General features: G+C 58.3%; 3 protein-coding genes across 4 annotated transcripts in view; 2 read left to right on the forward strand and 1 right to left on the reverse strand.

Annotated features, from left to right (window-relative positions):
- Positions 1–59: 59 nt before the first annotated feature.
- TRMT1 (tRNA methyltransferase 1) lies at positions 60–9,156 on the forward strand (the record flags this gene model as incomplete). Of its 2 annotated transcripts, XM_079703782.1 has the most annotated exons (16): positions 60–319; positions 405–460; positions 712–854; positions 1,020–1,207; positions 3,208–3,323; positions 3,432–3,544; positions 6,045–6,193; positions 6,365–6,451; positions 6,536–6,605; positions 6,701–6,835; positions 6,928–7,013; positions 7,354–7,462; positions 7,549–7,625; positions 8,439–8,558; positions 8,667–8,796; positions 8,996–9,156. In XM_079703782.1, 16 exons carry the CDS (start codon positions 60–62, stop codon positions 9,143–9,145), a joined length of 1,989 nt encoding a protein of 662 aa, XP_079559908.1. In that variant the 3' UTR covers positions 9,146–9,156. The 2 variants fall into 2 exon arrangements, with proteins under 2 accessions (XP_079559908.1, XP_079559909.1); XM_079703783.1 differs by lacking the exon at positions 6,365–6,451 and having other exon boundaries at positions 120–319.
- A 3,075-nt stretch (positions 9,157–12,231) lies between these two features.
- Positions 12,232–14,009, forward strand: LYL1 (LYL1 basic helix-loop-helix family member; the record flags this gene model as incomplete). Its single annotated transcript, XM_079703958.1, has 3 exons — positions 12,232–12,563; positions 12,647–12,738; positions 13,594–14,009. 3 exons carry the CDS (start codon positions 12,232–12,234, stop codon positions 14,007–14,009), a joined length of 840 nt encoding a protein of 279 aa, XP_079560084.1.
- Positions 14,010–18,485: 4,476 nt separating this feature from the next.
- NFIX (nuclear factor I X) overlaps positions 18,486–26,343 on the reverse strand; it is a 67,823-nt gene continuing 59,965 nt past the window's right edge. Inside the window, 3 exon segments of the mRNA XM_079703415.1 lie at positions 18,486–18,740; positions 23,382–23,473; positions 25,603–25,750. Of these exon segments, the coding sequence (XP_079559541.1) occupies positions 18,726–18,740; positions 23,382–23,473; positions 25,603–25,750 (255 nt within the window). The 3' untranslated portion in view covers positions 18,486–18,725.

The following is a 26,343-nucleotide window of genomic DNA, read 5'->3' on the forward strand; positions in this document are numbered from 1 at the left end:
CTTTGGCTATTCTCTCCCCCGCCCTCCGAACTAGGCTTGGCGGGCAGAGGCGCCCGCGGATGTCCCGTGCGAGGATCGTTCTGTGGCTAAGCCTGACTCTCCGCTCCGCCCGCAGCTTCTCTAGAGCCCGGTTTATGGAGGGGCAGCCCCAAGGGCCGCCAAATCCAGCGGCGATGGAGAATGGCACCGAGCCCTGCGGAGAAGAGCGCCCACCTGAGGTTCAGGAGACGACGGTCACTGAGGGGGCCGCCAAGATCGTCTTCCCCAGCGCAAACGAAGTTTTCTACAACCCAGTGCAGGAGTTCAACCGGGACCTGACGTGAGCAGGGTCCGGGGTCAGCTTGGCAGAGGGCAGTGGGTCTATGAGGATGAAGGGGTGTGAGCTGACTCTCCGTCTCCCGCAGATGTGCTGTGATTACCGAGTTTGCTCGCATTCAGCTTGGGGCCAAAGGAATCCAGAGTGAGTAGAGGTCCAGGCTCCTGGTGGGCTAGGGTGTCACGCAGAGCTCTCTCGTTGCCCCGCCCCTTCTCTCCCTTACCTTCCAGAAAGACTCCAGCCGTATAGCAGGCCCTGGGCTCTGCATCTCTGCCTTTCTCCAGGGACTTTGGGGAAGATTTTCTTCCCTGAATCTTCTGTATTCTGAAGAGTAGGGGGAGGTTTCTCAGATGGCTCTTTGATATCCCCTAACTTGTGCTTCTGGATGGCTGCAGTCAAGGTGCCAGGTGAGAAGGATGTGCAAAAGGTGTTCGTGGACTTGTCGGAGCAAGAGGAGGACAAGGCTGAACTGAAAGAGGGTGCAAACCTGGCCCCGGGAGACCAACCTCGAACAGCTGCCGTGCGGGATATCTGCGAGGTGGGGCCTGAACATAAGAGGTAGCAGCCCTGGAGTCCAGTGGGTGGTAAAAGAAGGAAGGCTCCTGGAGGGGGAGAGCGATAGGAGCTGGGAGGGGGGGCTCCTTGGCGCCCAGCAGAGGATGGAGGCATGGATGTGAGTGGGGCTCCCTGCTTACTCCAACAGGAAGGCCTGCGAGTGCTGGAAGGCCTGGCGGCCTCCGGCCTACGTTCCATTCGCTTTGCGCTAGAGGTGCCTGGGCTCCGATCCGTGGTTGCCAATGATGCCTCTGCCCGAGCCGTGGATCTCATACACCGTAATGTGCAGCTCAACGATGTGGCCCACCTTGTACAGCCCAGCCAGGCAGATGCCCGGTAGGTGCTGGGCAGTAGAGGCTAGCTGCTGGAAGGTGCTTTCTGGAACAAAGGTCCCTGGGGTCAAATCCTGGCTGTGTCATAGCCTTGCTCTGTGACCTTGGGAGAGTGGCCTCAGCCTCTTAGAGCCCCTAGTTTCCTTGTCTATAAAACAAGGACAGTAGTTTTATAGGGGTTGCTGTATTTTATAGGGGTTACTGATTATAGCTGTGTGGCTTGTGCTCGGAGGTGGAAATAAGTACCATTATGGTCTCCATTTTAGACTCAACTTCTTGTACTTTTATTCAATCAAGTGAACCAGTGTATATCCAGTGCCAGGCACCATTCTTTATTTTTTTTTTAAATAAATAAATTAATTTATTTTTGGCTGTGTTGGGTCTTCGTTGCTGCGCGTGGACTTTCTCTAGTTGCGGTGAGCGGGGGCTACTCTTTGTCATGGGGCACGGGCTTCTCATTGCGGTGGCTTCTTTTGTTGTGGAGCATGAGTTCTAGGCATGCAGGCTTCAGTAGTTGTGTCACGTGGGCTTAGTAGTTGTGGCTCGAGGGCTCTAGAGCACAGGCTTAGTAGTTGTGGCACACAGGCTTGGTTGCTCCGCAGCATGTGGGATATTTCTGGACCAGGGCTCGAACCCATGTCCCCTGCATTGGCAGGCAGATTCTTAACCACCGCACCACTAGGGAAGTCCCCAGGGACCATTCTTCCTGTCAGGACTGCATCGGGAAACAATACAGACAAAATCCCTGACCTTGTGGAGTTCATAATGCAGGGGTCAGCAAACTACAGCCTGCGAGGCCCACAGCCTGTTTTTTTATGGCCTGCCATCTAAGAATGTTTTTCACATTTTTAAAGGTTTAGAAAAAGAAGAATATGTGATAGGGACCATATGTCTCCCAAAAAGCCTAAAATACTTACTACCTGACCCTTTACAGAAAATAAATGAATTTAAAATATTTGCTTTCTTCACCATATTAGAATCTAATAGGAAGACTTCCCTGGTGGTCCAGTGACAAAGAATCCACCTTACAATGCAGGGGACGCGGGTTCTATCCCTGGTCAGGGAACAAAGATCCCACATTGCCGCGGGGCAACTAAGGCCGTGCACCACAACTACTGAGCTCGCGCGCCTCAACTAGAGCCCGTGTGCCACAAACTACAGAGCCCACACGCTCTGCGACCCGCGTGCCACAAGTAGAGGAGAGAAAACACTCACGCCACAACTAGAGAGAAGCCCACGCACCACAACGAAGAGCCCGCGTGCCACAACAAAGACCCGACGCAGCCCAAAATAAATAAAAATAAATAGTAAATAAATCTTTTTTTTTAAAAAAAGAATCTAATAGGAAACACAGATGATAACCAATAATTATGACAAATAAATAAACTGTGTAGTAAACTAGAGGTGAGAGGTGCTGGAGGCAGGGGTGAAATAACAGGGTACAAGGGATGGACAAAGGAAGGGTTGCAGTTATAAATTACATAGTCAGGAGCATTTGCATTTTCTCACCTGCAAAGAACAACAATAGTTTCAAATCTGTTGAAGACTGTGACTAAATGAGTTAATACATTTGTAAACCGCTTGAAACAGTGTCGGGTAAATATGTGCTACATCAGTATTGGCTATTATTATTGCCATCTTGTTTTTCTGTTTTTTTGTTTTGGGGTTTTTTTTGTTTTTTTTTTTTTTTGGCCGTGCTGCATGGCTTACGGGATCTTAGTTCCCCGACCAGGGATTGAACACAGGCCCTCGGCAGTGAAAGCACGAAGTCCTAACCACTGGACCGCCAGGGAATTCCCTATTATTATTGCCGCTGTTAGATAGGTAGACAGACCCAAGGAGGAAAAGTTAATATAGCTAGCAGATGGATAAGCCAGGATCTGAAGCTGCACAGCTGGCCCCCAAGTCCAGGCCAAAACCATCGCATTGTATGAGTGAACATGTGTAGGGAACGGCACGGGTCCCTGGTGCAGTGGGCTGAGGACCTGGCCCTCTCGCTCCTAGGATGCTGATGTACCAGCATCAGAAGGCGTCAGAGCGGTTTGATGTCATTGACCTGGACCCCTATGGCAGCCCCGCCCCCTTCCTGGATGCAGCTGTGCAGGCTGTGAGTGAAGGAGGTGAGGCCAGCCTGATGCAGGGGCGGGGTGGGGATGGGTTGGGGGGGGTATGTACTGAGCAGGGCTTGGGGTGTTGGAGGGTCCTCACTGCCGGGTCCCTCCCCACAGGGCTGCTGTGTGTGACCTGCACAGACATGGCAGTGCTGGCGGGGAACAGTGGGGAGACATGCTACAGCAAGTATGGGGCCATGGCCCTCAAGAGCCGGGCCTGCCACGAGATGGTAAGGGGCCTCCCAACTCTCCTCCCACCTCCAGACCTGCTTGGCCAGATCCATCCCAGGATTTCGATGACAAGCACGTTCTTTGTTTTTTAAAAAATATTTATCTATTTATTTATCTTTTTGGTTGTGCTGGGTCTTAGTTGCAGCAGGCGGGCTCCTTAGTTGTGGCATGCGAACTCTGAGTTGCGGCATGCATGTGGGATCTAGTTCCCTGACCAGGGATCGACCCCGGGCTTCCTGCATTGGGAGCACAGAGTCTCAGCCACTGCGCCACCAGGGAAGTACCAACAAGCACGTTCTTTTTTTTTTTTTTTTTTTTTTTTGCGGTACGCGGGCCTCTCACTGTTGTGGCCTCTCCCGTTGCGGAGCACAGGCTCCGGATGCGCAGGCTCAGCGGCCATGGCTCACGGGCCCAGCCGCTCCGCGGCATATGGGATCCTCCCAGACCGGGGCACGAACCCGTATCCCCTGCATCAGCAGGCGGACTCTCAACCACTGCGCCACCAGGGAGGCCCAACAAGCACGTTCTTTAACCCGCATAGTTCCTGAGAGCATGGCTGCCAAATATGGTCCTTTGGGGGTGGGGTGGGGCAGTAGTTTTGCCCAGGATAAGAGTGGGTGATTACATTATTCTTTCTAGTATTCTCTACTTCAACAACTTTGCAATTTTCTTTTCTTTCTTTCTTTTTTTTTTTTTTGCCACACTGCATGACCTATAGGATCTCAGTTGCCTGACCTGGGATTAAACCCAGGCCATAGCAGTGAAAGCCTGGAATCCTAACCACTAGACCACCAGGGAACTCCCACAAAATTATTATTATTATTATTATCTTTAATTTTATGCTTCTTATTTATTTATTTATTGGCTGCTTTGGGTCTTCATTGCTGCGTGCGGGCTTTCTCTAGTTGCGGCGACCCGGGGCTACTCTTCGTTGTGCGCGGCTTCTCATCACGGTGGCTTCTTTTGTTGCCAAGCACGGGCTCTAGGCGCGTGGGCTTCAGTAGTTGCAGCACACGGGCTCAGTAGTTGCAGCACGCAGGCCCTAGAGTATGTAGGCTTCAGTAGTTGCAGCGTGTGGGCTCAGTAGTTGTGGCACGCAGGCTCTAGAGTGCAGGCTCAGTAGTTGTGGTGCACGGGCTTCGTTGCTCCGCAGCATGTGGGATCCTCCTGGACCAGGGATCAAACTCTTGCCCCCTGCATTGGCAGGCAGATTCTTAACCACTGTGCCGTCAGGGTTGTCCACAAAATTATTATTATTTATTTTATTTATTTATTTATTTTGCGGTACGCGGGTCTCTCACTGCTGTGGCCTCTCCCGTTGCGGAGCACAGGCTCCGGACGCGCAGGCTCAGCGGCCATGGCTCACGGGTCCAGCCGCTCCGCGCCATGTGGGATCTTCCCGGACCCGGGCACGAACCCGTGTCCCCTGCATTGGCAGGCGCACTCTCAACCACTGCGCTACCAGGGAAGCCCACAAAATTATTTTTTAAAGGCAGTTTTTCCAGGTTTGCATTTGGCTCTGTGTTCAGGTCCTAGTTTTGCTGGTGGCTTTGGGCAAGTGACTTCACCTTTTCTGGGCCTCTGTTTTTGCATCTGTGAAATGGGTATGATGATGACCCAGACCCCACCAGGTTGCTATGGGGATCCAAGAAGGTAGGGTTGGCTATGCTGAGGGGCTGGGAAAGGAGGGCTCTTGTCCTTGTTCCTTAAGGAACCCGGTTGTCAGGTCAGTCTGGAAAATGCTGCCTCCTTTCCCGTGTCAGAGTCTTACTGCAGCCTCTGGCAAGGAGAAGGCCCCAGTAGTTCGCAGCACCCAGTATCCTGCCCAGAGGAATGCAGGTCCTTATGCCACATCACACAGCATGGGGCATGCTGAGAATGCTAGTTGGAAGAGGTTTGGTTTACTGGGCCTGTGCTTTCCTTAATCATTTTTTTTGGTGGGGAGGGCCGTGCTGCACGGCATGTGGGATCTTAGTTCCCTGACCAGGGATGGAACCCATGCCCACCTCGCTGGGAGCGTGGAGTCTTAACCACTGGACCGCCAGGGAAGTCCCTTCCTTAATCATTTAGTGCCAGGGCCTTAAAGAGACAGACTGGGGGGCTTCCCTGGTGGCGCAGTGGTTGAGAGTCCACCTGCCGATGCAGGGGACACGGGTTCATGCCCCGGTCCGGGAGGATCCCACATGCCACGGAGCGGCTGGGCCCGTGAGCCATGGCCGCTGGGCCTGCACGTCCGGAGCCTGTGCTCCGCAACGGGAGAGGCCACAACAGTGAGAGACCTGCGTACCACAAAAAAAAAAAAAAAAAAAAAAAAAAAGACTTGTGTGATTTCATAGATGAGGGAACTGAGGCTCTCACTTGCCAAGGGTCACTCAGGGCTGGGCTGAGGACCCAGGGAGCCGGCCCTGACCCTGTACTTGCGAGCACCTTGTGTGGCTCCCTGTAGGGGAGGTGGCAGCGGGGGCAGGACTGATGGCTGGCACCCATCCCCCACGCCAGGCCCTGAGGATTGTCCTGCACAGCCTGGACCTCCACGCCAACTGCTACCAGCGCTTTGTGGTGCCGCTGCTCAGCATCAGCGCTGACTTCTACGTGCGCGTTTTTGTTCGTGTCTTCACCGGCCAGGCCAAGGTCAAGGCCTCGGCCAGGTTAGCCTGGGGCAGGGAAGGGTGATGGATGAGGAAGGTAACGGGGCCTTTCCCGGGGCGAGGGGAGGGAAGGCTGCCCTGGGGAGCCCAAAGGGGACCCAGTCAGCCTGAGGGAAGAGTGGGGGTGTGGTGGCAATTCTAGGAATTGGTGGCCACCCTTGTCTCCCACAGCAAGCAGGCGCTGGTGTTCCAGTGTGTGGGCTGCGGGGCTTTCCACCTCCAGCGCCTTGGCAAAGCATCAGGAGCCTCTGGTGGCCGGTGAGCAAGGGTGAGATGGGGAGGAAGGTGAAGGGGGCATCCCAGCCAGGGTCACCACCCCCAACCTCACCCCTCTCTGTGCAGGGTCAAGTTCTCTGCAGCCTGCGGTCCCCCTGTGGCCCCAGAGTGTGAGCACTGTGGGCAGCGACACCAGGTGGGGCTGGGCGGGGGTGCGGGGGCAAAGGCCAGGGGGAGGCGGGGGTTCTGGCTGTCCTGATCCCTGCTTATCTGGTCCCTGTGTGTCCACAGCTTGGTGGCCCCATGTGGGCAGAGCCCCTCCACGACCTAGACTTCGTGGGCCATGTCCTAGAGGCTGTGAGTGCCAACCCTGGCCGCTTCCACACCGCTGAGCGGATCCGTGGCGTCCTGAGTGTCGTCGCTGAGGTGGGGACCGCGCCGTGACCGGGAGGAGGCTCCGTTGGTGCCCAGCCATCCTTCCTCGGTCCGCCCCACACCCATCCCGTCCTCTCTCGCAGGAGCTCCTGGATGTACCTCTCTACTACACGCTGGACCAGCTGAGCAGCACCATCCACTGCAGCACGCCCAGGCTCCTGCAGCTGAGGTGAGGCCGGGCCCGGGGTGGAGCCTGTGCCTGACCCCTGGGTGCCCTTGGGCAAGTCGGGTCCCTCTTGGACTGGAGTCCCCTATAAAATGGAGATCCAACATAACCCAGGTCTAGGGCTTCTCATGCACAAGAGCTTAGAACAGCTCTTAGAAGCCATGAGCCCTGGCCAGGGGGATAGTCTTACCATTAAGGTGGCTGGCATTATGCAGGCAATGTAGTCACCAGGAGGCATGCAGCCATGCCAGTCTGTGAAACAAGGGTCACACTCACACACAGGTCAGCACTGACTTTGGGGTCCAGCCTTCCCCTCCCCCTCACGATCCCTCCCGGTCCCCAGGTCTGCCCTCCTCCATGCTGGCTTCCGGGTCTCCCTCTCCCACGCCTGTAAGAATGCCGTGAAGACGGACGCCCCCTCCTCGGCCCTCTGGGACATCATGCGCTGCTGGGTGAGGCCAGGCCTGACCAGATGGAATTGGGAAGGCAGGGGATGGTCAGTGCCAGCATCCTCTGACCTCTGACCTTTGCCTCCCAGGAGAAGGAGTGTCCGGTGAAACGGGAGCGCCTGTCGGAGACCAGTCCGGCGTTCCGCATTCTCAGTGTAGAGCCCAGGTAGGGGCACGGCACGGATACGGCTGCCCACAGGCACAGGAAGTAGATGACACAGACCCTTCTCCTCACAGACACATGCTCATTCTTCAAGTGAGATCCAGAATCCATCCACTTGCCTCCCTCCCCTTCTGCCCTCACTCTATTCTGGCCCCAGTACTGCTCACCTGGACCAGTGCAGTGGCCTTCACCCTGGTCCCCCAGCTCTCCTCCCCCCACATTCTCTTCCCCCCGCAGCGGCCAGAGGGCACCTGTGAGCACAAGTCAGATCCCGTCCCTCCTCTGCTCAGAACCCTCCGTGGCTCCCACCTGACTCACTAGAAACAGTTCTATCTGCAGGCCCTGCACCATCTCCCCCTCACCTCCCTGTCCTCATTCGTCCACCCCCCCAACTCCACACTGGCCTCCTCACCCAAACTCACCAGGCACAGCCCTCCTCAGGTCCCCTCATGGCTCTTCCTGAACCTTCTTCCGGTGTCCTTGCTGCACTCCTTCCCAGACTCCTCATTCCCTCTACCGTGCTCTCTTTTCCCCAAAACTCTTAATCTCATGCCCTCACACGTTATAATTTGCTGATTTCTGATTTGCCCCATTGCTTGCCTGTCTTGTGCATTAGAATGTCAGCTTTACTGGCAGCAGATTTTAGGCACACTGTAGGCACTTGATAAATGTTTATTAAATGAACGATAGAAACCTGACGTCTGCAGACAATTTTCCCAAAGCACATCGAGCTGCACTGAGGTGGGCAGGCGGCCTGGGCAGTGTGTGCCCGCCTGCCTGGCAGATGCCCTTCAGCCCCCACCCTCATTTCCCTAGGCTGCAGGCCAACTTCACCATCCGGGACGATGCCAACCCCAGCTCCCGCCAGCGAGGACTCAAGCGCTTCCAGGCCAACCCCGAGGCCAACTGGGGTCCCCGGCCCCGTGCCCGGCCACAGTGAGTGAGAGTGGGATGGGGGTGGGGCTTGGCTGGGGGGTGGGGCTTGGCTGGGGGGAGTGGGCACAGAGGCCAGATGGAGCCCCCGCTACCCATCTCCCTACACAGAGGCAAGGCAGCAGGCGAAGCTATGGAAGAGAGACGCAAGCTGCTCCAAAATAAGCGAAAGGAGCCGGATGAGGACCTGGCCCAGCGGGCTGCCCAGCTCAAGACATTTCCCTGCAAGAGGTTCAAGGAGGTGAGGTGCCCCCCAGCCCCCACTGAAGCACACATGGGTTTGCCTCCCAGCAACAGGGCTGGGCCAATGGGCAGGCAGGGCTGGGAGAACTGGGGCCAGGCAAGTGTGTGGGAGTGAGCTCCCCATCCAGGGAAGGAACCTAGCAGAGGCTGCTGAGGTCCGGGCCAGGGTTTATTCACACCCATCATACTCCCACCAGGGCACCTGTCAGCGGGGGGACCAGTGCTGCTACTCGCATAGCCCCCTGACACCCAAGGCCACTGCTAAAGCCACCCCCACTGACTGTCCAGAGGCCCCCAACCAGAACCCCCTTGGGCCTGGGGCTGCTGCTGGTCCAGGCGAAGACTGAGCCAATAAAGACTTTTCACCTTCCCCTGACTGTCATTTGTCTGAATGGGGAGGCTGCCTGTGGTGTGTCTGTCCATCTGCTGGAGGGGCTCTGTCCATCTCTTCAGCTGCTTGTCTGGAGTCTGTTCCTCTGTCCATCTGTTTTAACTCCCTTGGGGAGCTCTGTGCATCTGGGCTGTGTTTGTCCCTGCCTGAATGAGGTGTTGTCATTGTTTCTGACTGGAGTGTTCTCTGTATTGAGGAGATGAGCTGATCGTCTTCCTGCAAGGTGCCTAGCCACCCATTTTCTGGCGCCTGCCGTCCCCGAGGTGGCCACGGGGCGGCAGCCGTGCGCTCACGCCCGCAGGGACCTTTACCCCCTTCCCCTTCCTCCCACCCTCCCAGCGTGGGCGCGCCCCCTGGACGCAGGCACGCGCGCAGGCTGGTGTTCTAGACCCCGCGCCCGCTTATGGACTTGCGCCCCCGCCGCCGCCACCTCGCCGCCTGGTTTCTCTGGCCCAGTTCCCGCCCGGGCCCCGGTGGCGGAAGCCGGACCGGAACCAGGCGCCTCATGCATCCGCTCCAGACCAGGTGCTTCCTGCCCTGCGGCCCCTCGGGCTCGCACACTGAGGCACCCGGCAGCCTGCTGCAGCCCCTCCCCCCCCAGGGCAGGGGCGGGTGGCAGCGTTAACGAAGAGGCCTGGGGCAGAATCCCCAACCTGCCACGTGGTAGCTGTGGGACCCTGCAAGCACCCTTTACCTTGCTTCATCCCCATCTGTAAAATGAACCTAATTCCAGAACCCACCTTGTAGGGATACCAGAGTTAACTCGTATGTTTAGAACTGTACTCTTGCTTCCCTGGGACAGTAGGAAGGTTGCTTGTGGGGTCCTGGGCTTCACCTGATTCCTGAGATGGGGGCGATAGTTCGGTGCTGGGTGGCAGCTGAGGGCCTGCCTGGGGCTCCTGCAGTCACCCAGATATTCACTGGGCAAAGTACAACTGTCTGTGAGGCCCAGCAGGATCTTGAGCTTTACCACCATTCCAAGATAGTTACCCAATGCCTCTTTATCACTGTCCACCCTGAAGTGGCCCCCACTGTGAGATGAGGGCCAAGGACCTCTGAGTTGGGGCTATGTGATCCTGTGACGTAGCGGCCCAGGATTGTGGGGACCTGCTGGGGAGGCACCTATTAGAAGGTTCTGCCAGCTCTGGCACCGGAGGAAATCTCCCCCAGCTGTGGCACTTCCCCTCACCGTCCTGGGCCTGGAAAGGTGGTGTGCATAGTGCACGGGGGCGGGGCCCAAGACACCTGCCTAGGCTGGACACCCAAGGCCAAACTGTCAGAACTGCCCTCCAGTCAGTGCCCCACTCCAGGGTGGGGTTTGCAGAAAGGCGGGGAGGCACTCTGTAGAAAGAGGAACCAGGCAGGGTGAGGAGAGGAGAAGGGGGCCCCTGGGTCACGAGGCCCCAGCAGGGCCGGAAAGAGCTTTCCTCCACCCCCATCAGCACGGACACAGCAAGGGGTATTCAAAGCTGGAGGACAGACGCAAGTGACATAGGGACCACTGCATCCATCCCTGCCTCAGTGTCCCTTCTGCATGCAACTGGGCACCTCACTCCTAGGGGTGTGCACCCTGGCTGGGATCCTTCAGTGCCTGGGGGGATGGAAGGTGAGGCCTTGAGGGGTGACACTCAGTCCTGCATGTGCCGGCTGGGGGCGGGGACTTGAGGCCCGCGCTAGGAGATCCCCGCCCGCTGGTTTCCTCCGGGGTCAGTCCGGCTCCTTATCAGGCGCGGCCAGGCAGCCAGGCCCTTATCTGCACTGGCCCAGCATCCTCCAGCCGCTGCGCCAGGGGTGAGAGGGAGGAAACCCGGCCGCCAGGGGCGGGGAGAGGGCAGGCGGCCCGGAGCTGCTCACTTTCCCTGGAGGGACCTACCCTGTTGCCGCCGCCGCCGCGGTGGCCCTTGGGAGCCAAGGAAGCGGGGCGGCCTGATGCTGCGGCCCAGACAGGGCCTCCGGCTGCCAGCAGCACGGAGCGCAGAGGCCCGAGCGGGCGGCGGTGCCTTGCCTGAAGTCGGAACCACATCCTGGACCTGAAGGACAGAGTCACGGCCATCAGCAGGCATCCGGAGCAGTGCTGGGGTAAGAGTGGCGTGGGCCTGAAATTGGGGGATCCCGGACCCGCCTGCATTCATTCATTCGTTCCTTCCTTCATTCATCTAGGGGGCCCACTAAGTGAAAGACCAGGCCAGCTTCCCCAGGGCCTACCTAGGGAAGACAGGGCAGAGGGGCCAGGAATCCCAGACGTTGCTGGGACACGCCAGGCCATGAGGCCAAGAGTGAACAGGGATGTGGAAGCAGGGTGCAAAGGGGTGGATACTGATGGGGGGCGGGGAGGACACAAGAGCCAGAGGGAGGATTGGGGCATGACTCTGTGCTGGGCAGTAGGGTTAGCATCTGGAGTCAGTGTCAGCAGTGGGGTCACAGGGTTCGTAAAGGGGACATTTTCAGCGGGTGGGGGCGTGGTCACTGGAGTGATTATGGAGGACTTTCAGGGTCTGACATGGAGACAATGGGAAGAGCCTCAGGGTTATAGCTGAGGGCCACATGGTCAGCCAGGCGGCAGTGGTCAGTGAAGGGTCAGTCAATTGTGGAGGGATTCCAAGGTCCATGGTGTCAATGAAGGGTCTTGGGATCAGATGTGAGGGTTACAGGGGTATCCTGTGATCAAAGGGTCCATCATGGGTTCCCTGCCTTGCCCTTCCCTCCAGGCTCCAGGCGAGAGGGGATTCTGGAAGAAGGGAAATTTGCTCAGGGGCTCTACAACTAAGGCCTCATGGGTCACAAACAGCTCAGAAGCAGCACTGCTGAGCTCAGTGCTGCCCAGCACCTCAGTGGGCACCTCCTGTCCTTGTGTTGGACCCCCTCCCATGTCCTGGTAGTTTCTGGGCCCACACTGCATCTGCCTTTGCCCACTGAACTGCCATCCCCTCCACTCTTCCTCCCATTTGAGGGCTCTGTTGGGCTAAGGGTGGGGAGTGGCTTCTGATTCCCCCCTCCCCACTGGCTTCCTTCCTCCCACAGGTGAGCACCCCCTCGGGGTCCATGTGCCCGCCCGAGGCCCAGGCAGAGGTGGGCCCCACCATGACCGAGAAGGCCAAGATGGTGTGTGCCCCCAGCCCAGTGCCTGCCCCGCCCCCAAAGCCTGCCTCGCCTGGGCCCCCAAAGGTGGAGGAGGTGGGCCACAGAGGCTCCTCGCCACCCAGGCTGCCCCCTGGCGTGCCAGTGATCAGCCTGGGCCACACCAGGCCCCCAGGGGCAGCCATGGCCACCACGGAACTAAGCACCCTCCGTCCCCCGCTGCTGCAACTCTCCACCCTGGGAACCGCCCCAGCGCCCCTGGCCCTGCATTACCACCCTCACCCCTTCCTCAACAGGTCAGTGGGGGACTGGGGCCTGGGGGGAATCCGGGGTCAGGGTCCTTACCCACAAGGCATTAGTGACCCACGACCCCTTACAGCCTCTACATTGGGCCGGCAGGACCTTTCAGCATCTTCCCTAGCAGCCGGCTGAAGCGGAGACCAAGCCATTGTGAGCTGGAGCTGGCTGAGGGTGAGTATGGGTTTGTGTTCGCCCAGCCATCTCTGCTGGGGCCCACGTCTGTCACATAACCTTCCCCAGGGAAAGGTTATGGGACATTGCACACAGACATACACAGGACAGCCCACACAGGGGCTCAGTACTCAGGCAGGTTACACCCACGTGCAAAATCACAGACAACTGGCCAGTTCCACACAAGCACAGCCACCCAACGAGCCACAAAGAGTCACGGCAAAACACAGCATGGCACGGGGGCTTCAAAATGACAGCCACGCACATGAACAGGCACACAGGAAACAGCCACGGGACAGCAACCATCCAAGAGACAGCCACACAAGAGAGAGAGCCACAGGACCACAACCACAGCCACTGAGGTCCATGGCCACACAGGAATTAGCCACACAAGCACAACCACATGGCAGTGATCACACACCACAGCCATTTAGATATATAACCAGGAGTTCACAAGGCCACCTGAGACACACAGGCACCACAGTCACTGGGAGAGAAACTCTCAGAATGAGAGTGAGAACCATAGGGACAGCTCCCCAGACCGGCAGCCACATTCCCTAGAGAATTTCAGCCCTTAACATCAAGGTGTAGACAGAGGTACAGAAGGCTTCAGTTGTCTGCAGCTTGGGCCTGTGATAGTCCTTGTCTAGGCAGCTTAGAGGTGGGGCTGCGGGGGCTGCTAACTGGCAGGAGGGCTACACGTGGGTCCTACGTGTGTATCCCTTGGGTGGAGAAAGCCCCAGCTCCCCGCCGGGGTTGAAGTCCCATGAGGGTGCTGGGAGCCTGGAGTAAGGGCAGGTGGGGGTGCCTGCCTCCCCCGGGCCATGGCGCCAACCCTGCCACTCCTGTCCTCAGGGCATCAGCCCCAGAAGGTGGCCCGGCGCGTGTTCACCAACAGTCGGGAGCGCTGGCGGCAGCAGAACGTGAACGGCGCTTTCGCCGAGCTCAGGAAACTGCTGCCAACGCACCCGCCCGACCGGAAGCTGAGCAAGAACGAGGTGCTCCGCCTGGCCATGAAATACATTGGCTTCCTGGTGCGGCTGCTGCGCGACCAGGCAGCGGCTCTGGCCGCAGGCTCCGCCCCTCCAGGGCCCCGCAAAAGGCCGGTGCACCGAGCCCTGGACGACGGCGCCCGCCGCGGGCCTTGTCGCAGGGCCGAGGTGGTGGCGCGCCCGCAGCCCGCGCCCCCAGGCGGCCCCGAGGGCAGCCCCGGTGGGGCGGGCCGACCCATCAAGACAGAAAAAGCGGCTGTGAGTCCGGAGGTGCGATGACCTCCACGGTGTCGCCTCTGAGCCGAAGCGCACTGGGAACTCAACCCAGGGCCGTCCAGGAAGGGACGAACGACGCTCAGCGCCTGCTCTGGAGATAACTCCCCCGAAGAAGGACCAGTGAAGAGTCCCCTACAGGGGAAAGGGCCCGGGGGTCTGGAAGGGCGACCGTCGCCCCCAGGGGCCCTGCAGACCCTTTTATCGCCCACCGCCCGCTGGAAGTGGCCTTGTCCGCGTACCTCTCCCGGGGGAGAGGTCCGGGAACCAACACGTCAGAGAGGTCATCGGACCCAAGTGGTGCCGTATTTTTCCGTGCTGGGGTCACCGAGGGAGGTGGGGAGGGACCGGAGAGCCTACTCCTTTCTCACCGGCGCCCCCTCCCGGAGACTAAGAGATACGCGCTCCTCGACGGTGGCGGCCGCCGGCCTGGCGGGAGGAGAGAGGCGCAGAATCCATGCGGCGGCCCCACCCCACCGATCCCGAAACTGTCCCGCACGATCGCGTTACCGAAGGCTCAGGCGCTCTTGCTTTTGTTTTTCTTTATTTCTTTATTTCACATACACATTAGCCATTCAATGGAGAAGCCGGAGAGAGTCAGGCAAAGATGGTATAACAGAAGCGCAGTGACGGGGGCGGGGTGGGGTGGGGCGGGGCGGAGAGGGAACGTACGGGCTGGCTGCCTACTTGCATTCCGCTAGGACACTGAAAACCCAGAAAACAAAACAGACAGTAAACTACCCTTGTTTCTTATGTATCTCAGTGCAGAGACGGGGGTGGAGGGCAGAGAGGGGGAGACCAGGCTGAAGGAAGAGGAGCGGAGGGACGGGGACGCTAAGGGGGAAGCACACCAAATCCATTAGTACTATATATAGAGATACTCGTATATACTGCGTTTCTTAGCCTAAGAAGAAACTTGTTTGACGGGACGGGCGGCCTTTGCGGTCCGCGATGCTGGTGCTGGTCGGGCGCACGGATCTCCCGGGGCCGAAGCGGGGCTGGCCCAGGCTGGCTTGCGGGGGGAGGGGGGCGCCCCAAGGGTGGGTGGGGGGAGCAGAGGCGGGGCTGGGGTGCCCCTCGGGCTCTCGATTGGGGGACGAAAGTTCTCGTGACTTTATTGCTCCTTTATTTTCTCTCGTGTGTGTGGGGGGGTGTCCGTTCAGCACGGTCGGGGTGGGGAAGTGGTGGGTCGTCTGAGCCACCCGGCCCCTCTGGGACCCAGAGCGCGGCGTCCGCTCCGCCAGCACGGGGGTGAGAACAAGGCACTAGGTCGGCCGGCCAGCGCGGGGGCGGGTGTGTAAGGCAGTCGACGGGGTTGGTTGCAGGGTAGGATGGGGCTGTGTGCGGGGCCGTGTGCGTGCGTGCGTGCGTGCGCGGGCCTGGGCGAATCGACCTGTCAGCTTGGCTGGTCCTGTCCTGGAGCGTCGAGCCTTCCCCGTACTCCCCGGAGGGTGACCGGGGTGGGGGTGGGAGGGTGATGTTGAGTCGCGGGCGCCAGGGAAGCGGTGGGGGGCGGGGGAGGGGAGAAACTACCAACTTGCTGAGCGCGCTCCTGATAATGCTGGTGAGGGTCAAGTTGGCGTCTGGCTCAAAGAAGGACGCTCGGGTTGGAGAGGGAGGGAGGGGACGTTTGTTCGTTGGCATTGACCTCTGCGGGGGAGGGGCTGGGGACCCGCCGCCGCGCCCCCGGGCCCGGAAGGGGATGGGGCGAGGAGGGGGCGCTGGGCCCCGGGGAGAGGGCGCCCGGGGAGACCCGCGGCCAGAGCAGCCCGCCGCCGGGCGCACGCCGCTGTCCCGTTCCGTTAAACTCAACAAAGAAGGGATATGCGTGTTCCTAACAAGTGCAGGATATTTAATTGATTCATAAACTTATGTATAATAGTTTGTGGGTTTTTTAAAACGTACTTTATAATGTAAGAAGCACCAGGGTTTTTATGTTGAATTATCTTTAAAATAATTTTCTCTCGTCCTTTTCCTTTTTGATCTTGTGTTGGTTTTTTAATGTCGAGGTGTTGTTTTTTTATTTTTCAATTCTAAAATGTGAACGTTTCCTTCAGCCCTCCCACCGAAACCGAGAACGAACGACGAAACAAATAAAAACCCCAGATCATCCTCGTCAACGCAGGAAAACGACTTAAAAAAAAAAAAAAAGAACAAAAAAAAAAAAAAGGAAAAAACACTCAGCTTTCGTTACCCCCGCACAAGGCGGGGCAGGCCCGGTTCTTTTAGCGTCCCCAGAGCCGCGAGGACATTACAACAAAAATAGAATTTTTTTTCTTAATCTCTTAACATACAAAGATAGGAAAACTCTCTGATGCATTGCACTTGGTTCAATGAAAAAAAAAAAAAAGTTCATTTCCCCCATATATATTTTTTGTGGGTTTTTTCTCTTCTAACACGTCCCCACATCTCCTGTCGCCCTCGTCGCCCCTCGCCTGCCCCTCACAACAACACTTAGGAAAGGAGCGGCCCCCAACCCCCGTGCCCACCCCGGCAGCCCTGCAGGGCGCGCTCCCGCCCCGGCCCAGCTGGCCTGCAGCTTCCGACCTCGCCTGGGCGGGCGCCCCGCAGACCCCCGCCCCCGAGGACCCACCGCGCCCGCGGCCCCGATTGTCTTCGAGGGAAGGGGCGTGTGCGGCCGGGCAGGGGGGCAGGGGTCCCTTCTGCTCCCCTCTCAGCTCTGACCCTGTTTAGCCAACCAAACTGAAAAATCATTGCACTTTGACCGCGCGTCACGCCCGGCCCACCCGGCCCCCCACCCCCCGCCCTACTCCCCACGACCCCCAGGCTCCCGCGGATTCCCCTATCCCCTGCTTCTCAGACCCGGTCCTCCTCGAGGGCTGCACGCGGATGGGGGAGGGGCTTCGCTCAAATTCCAACAAAAGCCACCCCTGGGGCCAGCCACCTTGTGGCTTCCAGCTGGGAAGGAGGCACCACTCAAGCTGGCCCCTTTTGCCCCAGGTAAGAGCTCTCCTCTCCTCTCCAGCCACCTCCCTCCCCTCCTTCCCTCCCTTTGCTTGGGGCCACAGCCTCACAAACTAGATTCACAATAAATAAAGCCCATAACCCACCCCTATGTGGTGCAACGTTGGGTTGATTGACTTTCAGAGGATCCTGACCTGTGCTTTGTGTTTTCATACAGTTAAGAAGGAGAGAGAAAGAGAGAGAGAGGCACAAGGACTCCAGAAGGGGGCCAAGATGCAGGGAGGAGGGAGTAAGGCACAGAAAGACAAGCCAGAGGGGCCAAGTCACACCCTGGAGGCGGGCTGGGTGTGCTCTTGCTCCCCTCCCTCCCAGGGGGGCTTCTGAAGACCCTCTGGACAGGCCCCCAACCATCCCTTGGGGGAGGAGGGGGCTGTGGTGGTGGTGGGGGAGAGCTACTTCTTGTGGTGTGTTACCAAATTGTTCCCAAGTTGCTCAAATGGAGGAGTTCCCAATTGCAACAGCAAAAGACCGAAACAATGAATGCCCCACCCCTAAATAAAGAGTAAAGACATTACAGCTGAAATCCAGAGAGAAGTGGCCATGGGGGTGGTGTGGGGGAAAGGGGAGGCAGAGAAAGCTCCAAAACACTTTTGAAAAAGGACGACACCCAACACCCTCCAAAGGAACTGAAAGTCGGCAAGCAGGACGCCTACCTAGCGCAGGTGGCGGTTTAGCCAACGGCAGCGGCGGCTGCCTCGTCCTCCTCGCTCGACTCCGGGGTCCCCTTTCTGCTCCACTCTCCGGCCCGGCCACAGCAGGGCTGTCTGCGTAGGGGCAGGGGCAGGGACCAATGGGGCGGAGCGAGGGCACCTGCATGCGGGGCTGGGGTGTGGGGGCAACCTGGGGCCCACCTCCCCTCACTTGTAGCATGTCAGGATGGTGACCTTCCTGGCCTGCCTTGGGAGAGAGGGAAGAGGGGACCTGTCCCAGGCTGGGATGGGCTGTCTAGAGCATTCCGACCTTTTCCTATGGACTGTACAGAGGGGTTTGGGGCCCGGGGAACTGCCCCTGCAGCTCAGGGTCGGGTGATAGAACACCCTCCATTCTGGGAGCACAAAACTAGCTCCGGGAGATGCCCCCTGCCCAGCCGGGGTTGGGGGGGCTTTTAGCCCGAGGGTGGGGCAGAGGGACATCGAGGCTACCCTGCCTCACCCGGTCCAGAGCAGCTGGGGGAAGAAGCCAGAGGCAAAGGCAGTGAGGGAGGGAGGGGGTGGAGTCTGGAGGGGAGAGCCCTCTGGATCTGCACCCCATCATCTTTACAAGCTGGTCCTCTGAGCTCCCTAGTGAAGCTCCGGCCCTAGTCGAGGGTGGGGTTCCCCTAGGAAGGGTGAGGGTGGGGGACAGGCCCCTTCAGAATTGTGCTGGTTGCTTTGTTTGGGGATTTTGCTCCTTCCCCAGAAGGCCGGGACGGGATGTGGGGGGAGGAAGGCAGTTCTGCATCCTTTCTTTCTGTCCTCTACTTGACAGAGTCCGTTTTGCATGTTTCTTTCTGCTTGGCTGCTGGTGCACAGCTCCACCGAGACCTCTTCTGAGGCTCTCCGAGAACTGAGCTGCTTCTGGGGGCCTGCAGGGGTCCCCGGGCTGGAGGAGAGAAGGGCTGAGTGGCTGACGACGTCTAATTTTTGCTTTTCGGTGGGGCTGGGCTGGGCTGGGGGATTTTTCCACGTCTCAAAATTTCTTCTCCCCCCTTTTGAGGAACCTCTTCTTTTCATTTTGCCATTTCTTTTGTCGATCTTATCAGAGGAACCAGGACTGAAATGGGACGAAAAAAAGAGGTGACATTGAGAATAGCAGGGGCAGGTCCCTTCTTGCTCCCACCTGGTCCTGTGACTCCAGGCTGGTTCCTGAGGCCCCTGGAGGGTCCAGCTCCAGCAGAGCCAAGGACACCAACACCTCATGCAGAGGTACATCCCCACTCTGTCGGTCCCTCCTATGGGAATCCTGACCCCCCAAGAGACCCTGCCTCCCGTGCTAGAGTCCAGCTGGCATTCTCGTGGTTACCGTGCCCAGCGGGTGAACCCCCGTGGCTGGCACTGGCACAAGCACAGACCTGGGATCTGGCCATGTTTCCAATTGTTTAGGTTTTTGTGTGGGTCCTGGAGGGTGGGGGAGGATGCCAGGCTACAGCTTTTGTCCCCAGAGGGGTTTGGGGAGTGGCGTGGGGGGTAGCCCAGCTTCTTGCTGAGTTTTCTTTCTGTCTCTTTGGATTAAAAGCAGAAATTCCCATCTGCATAGCTCAGCTAAGGTCCCACAGCCTGAAAGTCTGGGGACGGGTGGGTACCACATGGCTTCAGTCCCTAGCAGCACCAGGCCTGGGGGAAGGGATCAGTAGCCCAGTGGGCTTGATCTTCTACCCTCCTGGGCACCACGCCCTGGGGAAGACCTGAGGCTCCCTCGGGTGGGCATCGCTTCCCTCAGGGTGCCAGCAGGGGGCGCCGCCTTCCCACAAACAGGCTCTGGCAGCCACTCAGTACAAAACACACCTAGGGTGGACCCCTGGGAACTGGGCTGCCTGGCAGAACCCTCCACAAAAGGCTCTGGCCCCACCTCATGGCCAAGGGGCGGGGCAGGGGGTTCTCTATGGTCTACAGTGCCTGGGTATGCCTGCTGGTACCCTCGGGGCAAAATGGTGGGGGGTGGTCCCTGAAAATGCATCTTGGGGCCTCTCCCCAGCTCTGGGTCACAGACTCAGATCTGCAGAGGCCAAGCAGAGCTAACTACAGAGCATGCACCTGGTGCTGACTCATTCTATCCTCACTCCAACCCTGCACAGAAGCCAGGTGAAGAGAGGGTGGCTGAACTGCCCAAGGCCACACAGCCCACAGGGCCAAGCTGGGACTCAAATGCAGGGGGCAGCTCAGACTCAACGCTCCTAACTGCTGTGTGTGGCGTGCTGACAGGGAGGCAGGGTCTGTGGTGACCAGGACACCCGCACCTTTCCAAGGCTGTGGCCAAGGCTGCCACATCAGGGTGAGGGCCTAGGGTGGCTAGATCAGCCAAATTTTCAAAAGAAGCTTGAGGGGCTTCCCTGGCCATCCAGTGGTTAAGACTCTGAGCTTCCAATGCAGGGGGTGCGGGTTCGATCCCTGGTCGGGGAACTAAGATCCCACATGCCATGTGGTATGGCCAAAAATAAATTAATTTATTTATTAGTTTGGAAAAAAAAAAAAGAAGCTTGAAAGTCCAGACAATTTCATGTGAAATTTTCCAATATTTGAAACACTTGTTTTGGTCACACAGATTATGCCTACAGCCCTCAGGGCTCTGGTTTGGAACTGCAGGCCATTGTCCACCGTGAGATGGAGACATCAAGTTTTAGAGTCAGAAAGGGCCTTGGTTATGGGAGATCATAGATGTTTACTAAACCTATCGTGGCAGTCATTTTGTGATGTATGTAAGTCAAGTCATTATGTTGTACACTTTAAACTTATGCAATGCTATATGTCAATTATATCTCAATAAAACTGGAAAAAAGAAGAAAGAAAGGGCCTTGGAGATCACCTAGAACTTTCTGGGACAATGGAAATATTCTCTATCTGTGCTGTCCAATGCAGTAGCCACTAACAATGCATGGCTTCTAAGCACTTGAAATATGGCTAGTGTGACCAAGGGACTAAATTTTTCTCTAGCTATTTAATTTAAACAGCCACATGTGGCCAGTGGCTACCACACTAGATAGTGCAGATGGAGGGCATTTGGAAACACGGGGGTTTGGGGTTGCCACAATGACTGGGGGCACTGCTAGCATTTACTGGGTGGGCAGAGATACTACACTTCCTGCCATGTACTGGACAACGTGCAGAGAGGAGACCTGCCCTCCTGTGATGGAGCTCCTGGAGCACCTGCCCAAAGTTCAACCCCATCGACTGATTTTAGGCCAAATGGAGGCTCATGGGGGCCTAGCAAGGTGTGGAGGAAACCCAGGCCTGAGGCATTCTCAGAGTGGCTGGGGTAGGGCTGGTTCAGCAGCCAGCTCCCAGGCTTCGGTCCTGGCCAGAGGAATAGGGGAGCTGCCTGAGTGAGCCCCCTGTCCCAGCAGGCTCGGGTGTTCGTGTTCTCTGGGACAACACCCCCCACCTTCCCAAGGGGAGACTACACCGGAACCCTTACACCATCACCCTGGCTGTGAGCCTGCCCCTCCCCCTTCCTGTGAGGGAAAAGAGGCCAGGGACAACCAGGACAGGGAGGACCTGCTTGGCCCCTCTGCCCTTGGCAGGCCAAGCCAAGGCCCCAGACTGGCCCCGTTGGGGTCTCCTGAGCTGCACAGTGGCAGGGGGGACAACCACCAGTGCTCAGATTGAGGGGCCCTCCCCTCAGAGGAGGAAGACTCTGGTTCCAGGCCTGGAGTTAGGGACAAAGACAACTCCAACGGGACTCCCTGGTGCCTCCCCACGGGTCCCAGAAATGGGGGATCTGCTGCCAAGCACAGAGCGGCTTTTTCTGCTCACCCCTCCCTGCTTCCTGAGCCAGGTCCAAAATTGATTAAAACTAAGTAAAAAACGCTGCCCAGGGAATGACAAAATTGGTAAAATTCTCTTTTCTTCCCTCATTCTATTGTTCTCTCTCCATCTGGTGCTCCAGAGATCAGCTAAAGTCACTGGTTACTGTGGAAACCGCCCCCCACTGGACCCCCTGCGCCCGCTGCAGCCTCCTGCCTGCCCCCAGGCCCGAGGGCTCCCCGCTCGTCCGACTCCAGCCCCCCAACCCCCATCCCCAGACACACCTGCCTGCTCAGGCCCCAGCCCAAGGCTCCTTGTAGGAACAAGGGGAAGGAAAACTGTTTCCCAAACTTGCCTCAGATTCTGAGTTGGCCCCAACATCCAAGCAAAGTGAGCAGAGAAAGTGAAGAAGGGAAAGCATGTGGAAGCGGAAATGGGGTGAATGGGGAGGGCTCATGGCAGTGGTCCCCAAGAGTGAGCAAGCGAATATACAGTCAGAGCTGCAGGACGGACAGCGGGAGGGAGGGTGGGCAGGCAGGAGCACTAGAGCCCTGCCGCCTGGTGCCAGCCCAGAGCCAGGAGGGGAGGCCCTCCTGCTGTCCCTTCCTCTGGCACCCCCTCCTGCCCTCTACCAGCAGGGCTCTCTTGGCCTCCCTGGCACAGAGCGGAGGGGGCTGGCTCCAGCCCCTGCTCGGAGCCATTGTTTTTCTTCTCAACACCCCCAAGTTCAAGTTCATCTGGGTGTTACATCATGTCTGGTTGCTCCTGGAAACCAGACGGGTCAGACGTGACTCTGGGGAAAGGGGGTGGGAAGCTGGAGGGGGCTGAAGTTCTCCTCCCCTCCCCTCCTTGCCACTAGGGAGCTCTGAAGTTTGAAGTTTGACAAAGTTTTTTGGCTTTCTTTTTTTTTTTTTTTTTTTTTTTTTAGGGAGGGAAAGGAAAAGGGAAAAAAACAAAACCTTAAACCACACACACAAAACTTCCATCCACCAACTTTCTTTGGACTTGGGCCTCAGAGCAAAGAGGGAGCAGAAGCTGAAAGAGGTGTTCCCAGGGCTGAGGAAGCCTCCAAGGCCCTGGGCTCACAGGGTGTGTTTTTGTAAAATGTGCAAAAGAAAAAGATATTTGCATGCTCCCCTCCCCTCCATTCCCCAGAAGACTCACACTGTAAAAGCTGCCTCTGCCCTGCTCCAGGACCAGAGGCTGGTCCCTGCGCCCTGAGGGCCCTGGGCTCTCCAGGCTATTCCCAGCCTCCTGGGGACAGGCGCAGGGAAGAGAGGGCCTGCGTGCATGTGTGTGCAGAGATGCCTGTGCAAAACCAGGTCCAGGGGCCTCCAGCAGGAGGGCTGGAGGGGTGGCATTCCCTTGTGAGAACTGGGGGCAGATGGCAGCAGGACTGGGGGCTCCAGCAGCCTGGCCTCCCCTCTAACAGGATTCATAGGACGTGGGGGAGCCGCCCCTCCAGGGCGGCTTTGAGCCCTGCCTTACCCTCGGTGCCAGAGTCTCTGGGCACGTAGCCCACCAGGCCGCCTCTGTCCCTCCTCCACCCCCAACCCAGCCCACCCAAAACCAAGGAAGAGGGGAGGGCCAGGGGCTAGGGCATCCAGCCGGAGCAAAAGGAAAGCAACAAGGCAGACCCTGTCTTCCTCCGGATGGAGCCTCCTGCTTCCATCTTTGCTTCCACCAGGCCTGGCCCAGAGCGCCTCTAGCCTTGGGTCCTTGGCTGCCTTCCCCAGGGCCAGGGCTGTCAGAGCTAATTATCCAATTAGCTGATTAGCCAGGGGGCCTGGGGGCTGCCTGGGGAGGCAGGCTCAGCTGGGCATGCAAAAGCCTGAGCCTTCCAGCCCTGCCCCAGCCTCTTCTCCCGGACTGCCCCCAAGGATCCCTGCCTCTTCCCTGACTCCAAGATGCCCCCACCCCTGCCTGCGTCCACCTGGTGGGCAGGGCCTCCTACCTGAGACTGCTGTGGGATGTTCAGAAAGTTGCCGTCCCGGGGTCCGATGCTGACAAACCGGTTGGCAGAGGAGGCGCCTGTCGTTGCGAATGCTGTGGGGAGCAGGGGAGAGAGGGAGAGACCCCGTGAGGACTTGGAGGCTGCCCAGGCACTGCCCTTTGGGACTGCTGAGAGAGGGAGAGACTAGGTTAGACCATGTTGCCTGGGCTTAAGCTGGCAGTGGGAAGGACAGGCCGGAGGGGCCCCCTCATCCTCTCACTGGACCAGGAGCACACAGTCCCCCACCCCTGGCACTCGGTTGCAGCCAGGCATCCTCTTTCATGGCCCTGGAGGCTATAGCTGAGGCCCCATGGGCCCAGTTCTGTCCCCTAAACAGGCACTAGGCAGGGCCAGGGATACCCCTCCTCCCAGAGCACCCGAAGCAAGTACCCTTGCTTTCTTACTGGCCCTCTTGGGTCTGGAGAAGAGGGAGCCTGGGAGGGTGGGAGTTTTGGCAGACTGACCCCACCCTGCTTGGAGAAGGCCATCTCAGCCAGGCCACCCCTCCAACTGGGATGCCTAGTTGGGTGCTACACCACTTACCACTCTGGGCCTAAGGACTGGGCCGGTGGCTTGGGAAACTTGAAGGGTCCCAATAGAGGGCTGAGCTGGGTGGGTCAGGGTCAGAGAGGGGTCTGGGAGCTGGCTGCTGGCTCAGGCACAGGGGTGGCAAGGCTCAGGCCCGGCAGACATTCTCCTCCTTTGATGGATGAGCCAGGTCCTATGGTCCTGCGGTTCCCAGGGACCCGAGGTATAAGACGAGGAGGAGGCCAGAGGGCCTGGCAGAGCCCCAGGGCTTGGGCACCAGGGGCAACTAACTGTTCTAGGGCCTGGGGGGCAAATGGGCCAAATACCCAGGAGCTCTTCTTGGGTTGTCTGGCTGGAGCCCTATGGGAGGGGACTGGCGCTGCACCTCCAGGAGGAAGGATGCCCCCAGAGAGGATGAGGAGTGTCACAGCTAACTGGGAGCCCCCACCCCACCCTCCCTGCACCAGATACACCCCAGGGACCCCGTGCTCAGCAGATTCTGTCCATAAGTGGCCCCCAGCCACCCCGCAGCCTGGCTCCCCCTCTCCCACCCTGCCCACCTCCAATGACCATGACCATGACTTCGTGTCTTGTGGCGAATGCAGATGAGAAGATGGCATGAAGAGGATGGACAGGGGAAAAGAACTCAAACCAAGAAAAAAGAAGGTGAGACAGAGAGCGCGAGACCAAGAAAAGTGGTGAGATGGGCCACCCCTTCCGCCGCTGTCCCGAAGTCCTGGCCCACGGCCTGCCAGCACCCAGAGTGCCCGAAGCGCTGCCCACCCCCCGCCCACAGTCCCACAGACGGCACGCCGCCCACCCTCCGCCTCTCCTGTCCTTCAAGCGTCGTCGGGTCTAGCTTGGGCCTCTCAACTCAGATTTTTCTCTTCCCTTTGACAAAATTTGTCATCGGTTTAAAAAAAAAAAAAAAAGAAAGAGAGAGAGAGAAAGAGATGAAGTAAGCCAAGGCCCAGAGCCCTTCCTTGTCCTTGGAACATCCAACCTGGGGAAGAAATTGAGGGAAGGGAGAGGGATGGGAAGAGGGGGAAAAAAAAGAGGAACAACGAGAAACCAAATGTGAGACTGAAGGCTGAAGGGGAGGGGATCGGGGGCTGGCCTGCTGCACCTTTAGAGGCCTGAGGGGCCCAGAATGGAGGTGAGGGGGGCAAGGCAAAAAGGGGATGGTGGTGGCGTCGCCTTGTGGTCACATTTAATTTTCTTGGTGTGGGGGGGGGGGCACAACGAAACAACAAAAAAATCAAAAAACGAAAAAACAAAAAATGAAAAAACAGCAATTAGGCATGAAGATGGCATGGCTGTGCCTCCCCTCCCCCCTCCCCCCCTGGCCAGCACCCCTGGCCTGTGTGCCCCACTGTGCTCCCTCTCCCGCCCCCCGGAGGGGCCTGGGCCAGGGGCCCCAGCTGGGAGCAGCGGGCGGGCAGGGGGGCTAGTGGGGTGCTGGCTGGTGCAACTAAGGCCCAGGAGGCCGTGGTTGGGGGGCTCAGCTCTGCTCTTGTCCGGGTGGGAGGCTCCGTGGCACTCTGGGTTGGGGGGCTTTGGCAGTGAGGGAGGGGGCTTTTCTTTTTGCAGTGGAGACTGTTTGGATGGGCTGGGGACGCTGGGCGTTGTGGTTTCGGTTTCATCGTCCACTTACAAGGTGATGGAGGAGTCAAGGCGGCGCCGTCTGGGGCAGTGCTGGTGGATTTGGAATCAGGCATAGGAAGGGGCACAGGTCTGGCCACTGGAGGCGGCGGTGGTAGCAAAAATGACCCCGGGACTTTGCCCTGGCCGCTACCGTTGGGCTGCGAACAACATAAATAGAGTGACGCATGAAGGCACATCACACACAGACACACGCTCCCCTGCGCGGCCACGCCAGCTCGCTCCTGAGAGCGGGCGCTCCCGGCGGAAGATGATGCAGGATGGGATTCTCTCCTCCAGGGCACAGGGTTGGTGAGGGCATGAGGCCTCTATTTGGTCTCTCAGGTGTTTCTCTCTTTTTTTTTTTTTTTTTGTAGTTCTCTTTTGAAGTTGTGGGAGGGAGGAAGGGGGGTGTCCGACGGGTGGTTTGTTATTTCTTAGGGAACAGGTTTTAGGTACCGAAACATGCCACCTAGCCGTACAAGCAGCTGCACTCAGAACTCTCACGCTCTTGAAGACCTTCTCCAATGGCAGGAAAGATGTACCAGCTTACCTCCTGTGCCCCCCTAAAACACACACATGCCTCCCCTCCATGGGCCCCTGGGGTAGGACCAGCTGACCCAACCAAGGACCACAGGCCCACCAGCATCTGCCGCATGTCATGGCCTTGGGGGGATGCCAGGGAGCATGCCCTGGGCTCTGGTAGCCTGAGGACAGTGGGGTGCTGGCTTATCTGCTACAGAACAGCCCAAGA

This window comes from Hyperoodon ampullatus (genome assembly GCF_949752795.1).
Source record: "Hyperoodon ampullatus genome assembly, chromosome: 4".
In the NCBI taxonomy this organism is placed as follows: Eukaryota; Metazoa; Chordata; class Mammalia; order Artiodactyla; family Ziphiidae; genus Hyperoodon; species Hyperoodon ampullatus.